The following is a 12,029-nucleotide window of genomic DNA, read 5'->3' on the forward strand; positions in this document are numbered from 1 at the left end:
TCTAGCTATACACATACATATATAAACACACACACAATGAGGCTATCACAGACATAACTTGATGATTACTTTTCATTTTAAAATTAAATGTTTCAAAATGATTAATTAAAATGTAGTCTGGATATAGTTTGCTGTATGAAGTTGGAAGATAACTGATACACTATAATTAGAGAGTAAATAACAAACCAACAAGGTCCTTTCTTTTACATGATTAGTGAGCCTCTCAATGGGATCTAGGTCCTTTCTTTTACACATTGTACCGGCCTTTAGCAAGCCTACATTTTTTTAGATTGGCTGGAATTCATTTGCTGTGATTTCCCTTCCTCTTTTACTGTCTACTAAATGTATACATTCCCCATTCTGTAAACATCCAAATTGTATTTATTATAGTGCATATGCTGTGAAACGAATGTAAACTGCTTATGTTCCAGCTAAGGCGTACAGTTTCTGCCACACCTTCAAGCAGAAAGCTTCATTTTAACACAACAAAGGTTGGGAAATAAGGTATTGCTATGCTTATAGAGGGGAATTGCTATCTATTATATCATTGAATAGCTATATTCAGTACATTCATTATACATCATTAATTTCAGGACATGTTGTATTGGTTTATCTTTTATGATGTAATTTAGAGGACTTAACATTTGCTGCAATATTCCCCATCTAATGTTGCAGGGGGAGGGGAGGATTATGACTAGACAAAAAAAACTGCCAAAAGATGAAGTCCAAAATGTTACAAGTAATGATGGGAGTTTTCCATGTGTGCAACATTTTGGCAAATGAACATTACTTGTTTTACATTGTATTCACCTCTGTATGACCTGCAAGATGATGCAGTTAATCCTATCTATTTTAACAAACTCTTTAAAGAAACTCTATTAGCTTCAATTGCAGACTAATAAGGTTCTAATTGGAACAGGGGAGTATTTTGGCCCAGGCAAAAAAGGCACTTGCCTAGGGCAGCAGATTTTGGGGGGCAGCACTTTTTGAGTCTCACTATACACACACTGCACTACGCACACTGCACCGCACCACACACGTGCACTTGAACCTGAACATTTATGTCATGAAATAATGTCACTTTACACCCTCAGCAAAAAAAATGTATGATCATAAAAGGCCTAAAACGTGTTGATTACGGGGGGGCAGCAGAATTTTAAGTGCCTAGGACAGCATAAAACCTAAATACGCCATTAAATTGGAAAAATACAGAAATACTCATCTTCACTAATACAGTCACTTCACAGATTTATATTTACATGCTTAGGAGTTAAAGCTACATGTAGGCCTACCCTAATTCTAATCGCCAACCCATACATACTTTGTGTAGAATGTTGCTATATTTTGGCATTTCTAATAATTGGATATGTCCCAAGTTTCATACACTCTTTGTCTAAGCAAAGTCCCTGTCATTCACTGTGCATGCGTCAGGCCACACGTAGGTCACACAGAATATTCCTGTATGGGGAGTTTGAGACACATGCACAATTAGTGCACAGAGGAAGGGGAGTGGCGAATATTGCTACTATTTTTTTGATTATTGAAAAGTATTAAAAAAATAATATTAAAAAATCTAATTTAGTATATCTTGAGTTACATTTGCAAAGGCTGAAGATGAGAATTGGGTAGAGGAACTATTTATATGAAACTCCAAAAGAGAATATTACATTTTTTTTAATAAGCTATGCTTAAGAAAATTAACTTTTATGTAAATAGAAAAAAATATTATATAAGCCTAAATCATATAGGCGCACCACAAAAAAACGCATTTTTTTCCCTTCCATGATTTAGATAGAGCATTCCAATTTATTTCTATTATCTACTTTGTTTTGTTCTCTTTGTATCCTTTCTTGAAAAGTATACCTATGGTAGGGCTAGAAGCTGCTGTTTGGTGGTTGCATGTATATGCTTCGTCATTGGCTTTTAGCTAGCTCCCAGTTCTGCATTACTGCTCCTTCAACAAAGGATACTAAGTGAATAAAGCAAATAGAAGCAAATTAGATAATAGAATTTAATTGGAAAGTTGTTTAAAGGGAGAGTCTAGTCCAAAATAAACTTTCATGATTCAGATAGGGCATGTCATTTTAAACAACTTTCCAATTTACTTTTATCAACAATTTTGCTTTGTTCTCTTTTGAGGCAGTCCTATTTGGGCTGAACCAATCCAGCGAGAGGCATTAGTAAGTGGAACATAGGGTTGGGGCTGGATGTTAAATCATATAAAACAAAACAAAAACGGAAAAAAACAACTTTTATATATTTTGTTGCTGTCCTGTGAACCTGCTAGCTTTGCTAAAGTGAAAAAGAGAGTTCTGTTCTTCCCCTCTAAGTGCAGTGGAATGTGCCACTGTCACTTCCTGAATCCTTATACAGAGCAGGAAGAGAGGCAGAGAGAGCACTGCAGTGTTTCAGCCACATCTTGTTAAAGTAAGATTTTACTGAAAGGTATTCTGTTAGTGAAAATGATCATTTAATGAATGTGGTTTAGTGTTTTTTTTACTCTTTAACAGCAGGGTCATTTTTGTATTTTGTTTACTCAAACTTTACACCCACTAACTTAGCAGCTTGCCTCTACTTCACACTAAATTATAGACTATTTGTCTGAACTCTCTGTAGCTCTGCTGTTTTATTACTTTAAAATGCAGTGGTCCCTCTCCCCCCCCCCTTGTGTGTGTGTCTCTCTCTCTATCTATCCATCTCTCTCCTTATGTGCTGTTCTCCCCCATGGTCTCTTTCTCTCTCTGTCTCTCTTCCTCCCCCTCTGACTCTCATCCCTTATGTAATGAAAGAATCTATAAGCATAATTTGCAGCATTAAAGTAAAAAGTATGTTTTAAACATATTTTAATGGGCATGGATTTCTAGATCTCATAATCAGAGCAAGCATTGTGTTATCTGGCAAGAGTTTCTGTTACAATCCTTTTAGACTAAAATCAGATGTTTACTAAGTTGACCAGTTTTCCAAGACACCATTTAAAGGGACATGAAACCCATATGCAAATTTAAATAACTTTCCAATTTACATCTAATATCTAATTTTCTTCATTCTTTTGATGTCCTTTGTTGAAAATCATATCTAAATATGCTCAGTAGCTGCTGATTGGTGGCTGCACATAGATACCTCATGTAATTGGCTTGGTATTCTTAGTTGAAAACTAAACCTAGGAGGTTCATATGCTAATTTCTTAGACCTTGAAGGCCACCTCTTATCTGAAGGCATTTTGACAGTTTTTTACCACTAGATGGTGTTAGTTCATGTGTGTCATATAGATAACACTGTGCTCACGCACGTGGAGTTACCTAGGAGTCAGCACTGATTGGCTAAAATGCAAGTCTGTCAAAAGAACTGAAATAAGGGGGTAGTTTGCAGAGGCTTAGATACAAGAAAATCATAGAGATAAAAAGTGTATTTATATAACTGTGTTGGTCATGGAAACCTAGGGAATGGGTAATAAAAGGGATTTTCTATCTTTTAAACAATAAAAATTCTAGTGTAGACTGTCCCTTTAAAATTGTATGTTCTATCTGGATTTCATCTCCCTTTAATAAGAGGCCAAGTCTGTGTGTCAGTTATTTATGCTAGGTTTGATCAACTTCAGATAAAACACTGTAATAAATTAATCAATAAAGAACTTTGATAACATTATTAAAAAGTGTCTGCAACATCTTTCATCTTTTCTAGTATAACTTTCTAGTATAACTAACTATCAGAAAACAAAATTTATGCTTACCTGATAAATTTATTTCTCTTGTGGTGTATCCAGTCCACGGGTTCATCGATTACTTGTGGGATATTCTCCTTCCCAACAGGAAGTTGCAAGAGGACACCCACAGCAGAGCTGTCTATATAGCTCCTCCCCTAACTGCCACCCCCAGTCACTCGACCGAAGACAAGCAAGAAAAAAGGAGAAACTATAGGGTGCAGTGGTGACTGTAGTTTAAAATTAAAAAACACCTGCCTAAAAATGACAGGGCGGGCCATGGACTGAATACACCACAAGAGAAATAAATTTATCAGGTAAGCATAAATTTTGTTTTCTCTTGTAAAGGTGTATCCAGTCCACGGGTTCATCCATTACTTGTGGGATACCAATACCAAAGCTTTAGGACACGGATGAAGGGAGGGACAAGGCAGGCACTTAAACGGAGGGCACCACTGCCTGTAAGACCTTTCTCCCAAAAATAGCCTCCGAAGAAGCAAAAGTATCAAATTTGTAGAATTTAGAAAAAGTATGAAGCGAAGACCAAGTCGCCGCCTTACAAATCTGTTCAACAGAGGCCTCATTTTTAAAAGCTCATGTGGAAGCCACCGCTCTAGTGGAATGAGCTGTAATTCTTTCAGGAGGCTGCTGGCCAGCAGTCTCATAAGCTAAGCGGATTATGCTTCTTAGCCAAAAAGAAAGAGAAGTTGCCGAAGCCTTTTGGCCTCTCCTCTGTCCAGAGTAGACAACAAACAAAGCAGATGTTTTACGAAAATCCTTAGTAGCTTGTAAATAAAACTTTAAAGCACGAACCACATCAAGATTGTGTAAAAGACGTTCCTTCTTTGAGGAAGGATTAGGACATAATGAAGGAACAACAATCTCCTGATTGATATTCTTATTAGATACTACCTTAGGAAGAAACCCAGGTTTGGTACGCAAAACTACCTTATCTGCATGGAAAATCAGATAAGGGGAATCACACTGTAAAGCAGATAACTCCGAAAATCTTCGAGCCGAGGAGATAGCTACTAAAAACAGAACTTTCCAAGATAAAAGTTTAATATCTATGGAATGCAAAGGTTCAAACGGAACCCCTTGAAGAACTTTAAGAACTAAATTTAAACTCCATGGCGGAGCAACAGGTTTAAACACAGGCCTGATTCTAACTAAAGCCTGACAAAACGCCTGAACGTCTGGAACCTCAGCAGAAATCTGTCCCTTTAAGGAACTAGCAGATAATCCTTTCTCCAATCCCTCTTGGAGAAAGGATAAGATTCTAGGAATCCTGACTTTACTCCATGAGTAACCCTTGGATTCACACCAGTGAAGATATTTACACCATATCTTATGATAGATTTTCCTGGTGACAGGCTTTCGAGCCTGAATTAAGGTATCAATGACCGATTCGGAAAAACCACGCTTCGATAGAATCAAGCGTTCAATCTCCAAGCAGTCAGACGCAGAGAAATTAGATTTGGATGTTTGAAAGGACCTTGAAGTAGAAGGTCCTCCCTTAGCGGCAGAGTCCATGGTGGAAAGAATGACATGTCCACCAGATCTGCATACCAAGTCCTGCATGGCCACGCAGGAGCTATCAAAATCACCAAAGCTCTCTCCTGCTGGATCTTGGCAATCAGCCGAGGGAGCAGAGGAAACACATAAGCCAGGCTGAAGGACCAGGGCGCTGCTAGAGCATCTATCAGTGCTGCCTTGGGGTCCATGGACCCATAACGAGGAAGCTTGGCGTTCTGACGAGACGCCATGAGATCCAGTTCTGGTTTGCCCCATAGTTGAATCAACTGGGAAAATACCTCCGGATGGAGCTCCCACTCCCCAGGATGAAAAGTCTGCCGACTTAAAAAATCCGCCTCCCAGTTCTCTACTCCTGGGATATGGATAGCTGAAAAATGGCAAGAGTGAACCTCTGCCCATAGAATTATCTTTGAAACCTCCAACATTGCCAGGGGGCTTCTTATTCCCCCCTGATGGTTGATATAGGCCACAGTCGTGATATTGTCCGACTGAAATCTGATGAACCTGACCTCCGCTAGCTGAGGCCAAGCCTGAAGAGCATTGAATATCGCTCTTCGTTCCAGAATGTTTATCGGAAGGAGGGCTTCCTCCTGAGACCACGAGCCCTGAGCCTTCAGGGAGTTCCAGACTGCGCCCCAGCCGAGAAGGCTGGCATCTGTCGTCACCATTCTGGCCTGCGGAAGCTCATTCCCCTGAACAGATGGACCCGAGATAGCCACCAGAGAAGAGAATCCCTGGTATCCTGATCCAGATTTAGCAGGGGGGACAAATCTGTGTAATCCCCATTCCACTGACTGAGCATGCAAAGTTACAGCGGTCTGAGATGTAGACGGGCAAACGGAACTATGTCCATTGCCGCTACAATTAAGCCGATTACTTCCATACACAGAGCCACTGATGGCTGAGAAGTGGAATAAAGAGCACGGCAGGAAGTTAGAAGCTTTGACAACCTGACTTCTTTCAGAAAAATCTTAATTTCTACTGAATCTATCAGAGTTCCTAGGAAGGAAACTCTTGTGAGAGGGGAGAGAGAACTCTTTTCTTCGTTCACCTTCCACCCGTGAGACCTCAGGAATGCCAGAACAATGTCCGTATGGGACTTGGCGATTTGAAAAGTCGACGCCTGTATCAGAATGTCGTCTAGGTAAGGAGCCACCGCTATGCCTCGTGGCCTTAGAACTGCCAGTAGGGACCCTAGAACCTTCGTAAAGATTCTTGGTGCCGTGGCTAACCTGAAGGGAAGAGCCACAAACTGGTAATGCCTGTCTAGGAAGGCAAACCTGAGAAACCGATGATAATCTCTGTGTATCGGAATGTGGAGATATGCATCCTTTAGATCCACGGTAGTCATATATTGACCCTCCTGGATCATAGGTAGGATGGTTCGAATAGTCTCCATCTTGAAGGATGGGACCCTGATAAATTTGTTTAGGATTTTGAGATCCAAGATTGGTCTGAAAGTTCCCTCTTTTTTGGGTACTATGAACAAATTTGAATAGAATCCTTGCCCCTGTTCCTCCCTTGGAACTGGGTGGATCACTCCCATGACCAGAAGGTCTTGAACACAACTTAAGAATGCCTCTCTCTTTATCTGGTTTGCAGATAATTGTGAGAGATGAAATCTCCCCTTTGGAGACAAGGCTTTGAAATCCAGAAGATATCCCTGGGAAACAATCTCCAGAGGGATCCTGGACTTCTCTTGCCCAAGCCTGGGCGAAGAGAGAAAGTCTGCCCCCAACTAGATCTGGTCCCGGATCGGGGGCTACTCCTTCATGCTGTCTTAGAGGCAGCAGCAGGTTTTTTGGCCTGCTTTCCCTTGTTCCAAGCCTGATTAGGTCTCCAGACTGGCTTGGACTGGGCAAAATTTCCTTCTTGTTTTGCAGCAGAGGAAGTTGAAGCTGCGCCACTCTTGAAGTTTCGAAAGGAACGAAAATTGGTCTGTTTGGTCCTTGATTTGTTGGACCTATCCTGGGGAAGGGCGTGGCCTTTTCCTCCAGTAATATCAGAAATGATCTCCTTCAATCCAAGCCCGAATAGCATCTGCCCTTTGAAGGGGATGTTAAGAAGCTTAGACTTTGGAGTAACGTAAGCTGACCAGGATTTAAGCCATAGCCCCCTACGCACCTGAATGGCAAAACCTGAATTCTTAGCCGTTAGCTTTGTTAAATGAAAAACGGTATCAGAAATAAATGAATTGGCTAACTTAAGAGCTTTAAGCCTGTCTAGGATATCATCCAATGGGGTCTCCACCTGTAGAGCCTCTTCAAGAGACTCGCACCAGAAAGCCGCTGCAGCAGTGACTGGGGCAATGCATGCAAGAGGCTGGAGAATAAAACCTTGTTGTATAAAGATTTTCTTAAGGAAACCCTCTAGTTTTTTTATCCATTGGATCTAGGAAAGCACAACTGTCCTCAACGAGAATAGTTGTACATTTAGCTAGGGTAGAGACTGCTCCCTCCACCTTAGGGACCATCTGCCACGATTCGAGTGTAGCGGCATCTATGGGAAACATCTTTTTAAAGGCAGGAGGGGGAGAGAACGGTACACCTGGTCTATCCCATTTCTTCGTAATAATTTCTGAAAACCTCTTAGGGATTGGAAAAACATCAGTGTAAACAGGCACAGCAAAGTATTTGTCCATTTTACACAACTTCTCTGGGACTACAATGGTGTCACAGTCAACCGGAGTCGCTAAAACCTCCCTGAGCAACACGCGGAGGTGTTCAAGTTTAAATTTAAATGCTGTCATTTCAGAGTCAGACTGAAGTAACGCCTTCCCTGAATCAGAAATGTCACCCACAGATAGAAGCTCTCCTGCTTCGGCTTCTGTACATTGTGAGGGTATATCAGACATAGCTACTAAAGCCTCAGAGAGCTCTGTATTTATTCTAGCCCCAGAGCTGTCTCGCTTTCCTTGTAACCCTGGCAGTTTGGACAATACCTCTGTGAGAGTATGATTTATAACTGCCGCCATGTCCTGTAAAGTAAACGCAGTGGACGCGCCAGATGTACTTGGCGTACTTGGCGTCACTTGAGCGGGAGTTATAGGTTCTGACACATGGGGAGAGTTAGATGGCATAATCTCCCTTTTGTCAGTCTGAGAAACCTCTGGTGATAAATCTTTAAAAGCCATAATATGGTCTTTATAACTTATAGAAAGGTCAATGCATTTGGTACACATTCTAATAGGGGGGTTCCACAATGGCTTCTAAACATAATGAACAAGGAGTTTCTTCTATGTCAGACATGTTTAACAGACTAGTAATGAGACCAGCAAGCTTGGAAAACACTTTAATAAATGTGAAAAGCAATTAAACAAAAACAGTACTGTACCTTTAAGAGAAAAAAACTACCATATAAACTGCAAATCAGTGTTAAAAAGCAGTAAACTCTACAAAATTTTTACAATGTGTACAAGAGACTAAAGCAGCATTGCACCCACTTGCAAATGGATGATTAACCCCTTAAGCCCAAAAACGGATTATAAAAACGGTAACACCGTTAAAAAACAGTCAAACACACTGCCACAGCTCTACTGTGGCTCCTACCTTCCCTTAAACACGATCTTGCAGGAAAAAAAACCCTCTATAGTGGTCCTATATGCAAGAGGACTCCTTTAGAGAAGCTGGATGTCTCAGTCTGTATAACAACTGCGCATAAAGTGCGCGAAAATAGGCCCCTCCCACCATGCACTCACAGTCAGAGGGCCATAAAAAACTACTCCTAGGAGTAAAATAACAGCCATGTGGAAAACTAGGCCCCAAAATAAAGATTTATCACCCTCAGAGAAAAAACGTTTTTTCTGTTAAGTAATGCAAACGTTTTAACACTAAGTACTATGAGGGTTAACATAAAAAATTACCCTTATGTTGTAAGCATGATCCCAGTCGCTGTTAAATCACTGTATCAGGCTTACCTCAAATATATTAGGCACTGTCAGCATTTTCTAGACCTTATCTCTCTAGAAAAAAATATACTGAACATACCTCAAATCAGGTGATTTGCCAACTGTCCCCCCAACTGAAGTTTTCTTTCCATACTCTTCAGTTATGTGTGAGAACAGGAATGGACCTTAGTTACAAACCGCTAAGATCATCAACCTCCAGGCAGATTCTTCTTCCAATTTCTGCCTGAGAGTGAAACAGTTCAACGCCGGTACCGTTTAAAAATAACAAACTTTTGATTGAAGGTAAAACTACACTAAGTCACCACATATCTCTTGATACTTCCTTTCTTGTCAAGAGCTTGCAAGAGAATGACTGGGGGTGGCAGTTAGGGGAGGAGCTATATAGACAGCTCTGCTGTGGGTGTCCTCTTGCAACTTCCTGTCGGGAAGGAGAATATCCCACAAGTAATGGATGAACCCGTGGACTGGATACACCTTTACAAGAGAAAGGTATTTAAATACCCCTTTAACACTGCTAGTTGAGCCATAGTAACATATATTAAAAGGCTTTTTCTATGATATTCTGATTTCCTATTTTTATATACACGTTTCTTAATAATAAAATAAAAGACAACACCCCCCAAAAAACATAACAGAACAATACAGAACACTCTTTGCTACCAAAAGAACCTAAATAATCAATAAGCTTATTGAACATACATTACCATAAGTCATTAGGGAATAACTGAATATATAATTAAACAACGGCACAGGAATCTCACCCTTAAAGCTCCAACTAAAGTCACACTGACAACAATATTAGATGATAGTAGAAAATGCCTGTATAATTTCTCTATGATGCAGGTCAGGAAAAGAAACAGTCTCAAGAGTTAATAAATAAATACTGCTCAGGCCGACCAAGACTGTCCATTTACTATACCAACATAATATCTACTTTATACAGAGTACTTCACAGAAAGAAAAAAAAAAAGCAGATTAGTGAAAAGTGCACACGTAGATGACATATTGAATAATTTAGTCACCCATGAGAATCATGCGGAATGTCACTGGGATGTAAAATCATTCAAAGACAAACAATGCGTGTTTGGTTTTGGAAAAATGAAAGTCCAATATTCACTATGTGTTTGGGTTGGTGAATGAAGTGAACACGATTAGACACTAAAGACACTGGATCTGAAGTTAACAAATATACCATTGGAGGACTCATCAGCTTTCGCAGAGGTCACAGGGTCTGCAGGAAGAGAGCTGGAAGCTAAGCCCAGCACATGAGATGTGGGGGTCTCTGATTCACCTGCACAGCAGAAAATCAGAGCAAACGAGACATGACAAATCACAGGGCTTCCAGTAAAATAATAACAAGAAATGAAAAAAACTATACAAGATATATGTTCCATTTCATTAGCTTTGTACAGCCCACTACATGTTCTGCAAATAATTAGTAATCAACTGCTTCTATTTTTCTTTACAAAATAAAGTCAATGACAATTTAAACAAAGGATCTGTAAATAGTTTTTCATATGTTTTGCTAATTTAATATAAAAGTGTTTACAATGTAGTGTTTATCTATATGCAAAACAACATACAATTGTTAAATAAATTTACAGCTGATGAACTGAAAAAGTTACAATATAAAACATGCATTATATATACATATACAAATTTCACTAATTACATCTGCACTGGCAACTGAACACATATAGATGACATTAATAGTAAGGAACATTTGGACAATAATTGACCTTTATGACTTTAAAAGGCTGCATTGCAGACAAGGTGCACTTACCATCTCTGCCTGATCCTGCTACAAGGGCCCCACCCCAAGACCATCTCTTCTGTTTCTGTTCCAGCTGCTGGCTGCGTTCTTGGGAGCGGCGCATCATAGCTTCTAAACGTTCCTATCCAAACACACACAAAAAATAAATAACTAAATAACAGCTGGTGTATATTGTTACAAACAAGCGTCTATGCAGCTGAGCCTACTGAAACTAACAAGTGCAGCTGATTTATGATGAAGTCAGTTATCCCAAAGTCAGTGGAAGATCAGCAGTGTAAACCCAGAGAGGAGGAGGCAGTGGTTACTTTTGTTCCTTGTCACTGAGTGCCACTAGAGGGGCTTTGGTAGGTAAATAACACAAGTTGCATCATTGGCTCTGACATCTGCTCCCTCTGGTGTGACAGCCAATGAGCTTTCTTCTTCTCCTCAGCATGAATAATGCTTTGACAAGCATTAACTCATTCTGATCACATACTGCTATGTCACCAAATTAAATGGGCTGTACAGATTCAGCTGAAAAGCCTCCTTCTAACCCAGGGCTAAGTTATCTAACCACTATCTAAACAAAATCTGGATTTGCACGTGTTCACTTACTGATATTAATGGTTTTGAAACTGTATTCTGAAATACACACATTTTATTAAAATCTGCATCTGTGTGTGTACACACACACACACTATATTTATATATATATATATATATATTGTTGTTTTTTTCATATCTCACTGAAAACTATACAAACCCAAACCTTACAAAATATATCATGTTGCATTTTAATATAGTTCCTGCACAAAGTTTTAAACATTTTATTACATCCAATTTAATTACCTCAGGCATTACAATAATTAATTTACTTCTATTAGTACAATTCTATAGGCTGTAATTTTTATAATCATCATCATATTTATATTTAAAACATCAAAAGGTATTCACCAAAGGAACTTTAAATGTTACATTTTTTGCAGGCGTACAAAATCAGGTAGCCAGATGATTCACAAATAAATATACTGGACAACTAGGGAAAGTGGCCGACAGGGTCATGATCAGATATAGATTTGATCTTGTGTGACCTCAGATAATTTCTCATTACCTTTAGTCCCTGTGAGTTATAT

At 39.5% G+C, this 12,029-nt stretch overlaps 1 protein-coding gene across 4 annotated transcripts in view; it reads right to left on the reverse strand.

Annotated features, from left to right (window-relative positions):
- Window positions 1–12,029, reverse strand: part of MAP7D2 (MAP7 domain containing 2) — a 492,885-nt gene that overhangs the window by 161,032 nt on the left and 319,824 nt on the right. For all 4 annotated transcript variants that reach the window (XM_053706406.1, XM_053706403.1, XM_053706404.1 and 1 more), the window contains one exon: window positions 10,927–11,038. In XM_053706406.1, the coding sequence (XP_053562381.1) occupies window positions 10,927–11,038 (112 nt within the window). The remainder of the gene's footprint in view (window positions 1–10,926; window positions 11,039–12,029) is intronic.

Source organism: Bombina bombina, chromosome 3 (genome assembly GCF_027579735.1).
Source record: "Bombina bombina isolate aBomBom1 chromosome 3, aBomBom1.pri, whole genome shotgun sequence".
NCBI lineage: Eukaryota > Metazoa > Chordata > Amphibia > Anura > Bombinatoridae > Bombina > Bombina bombina.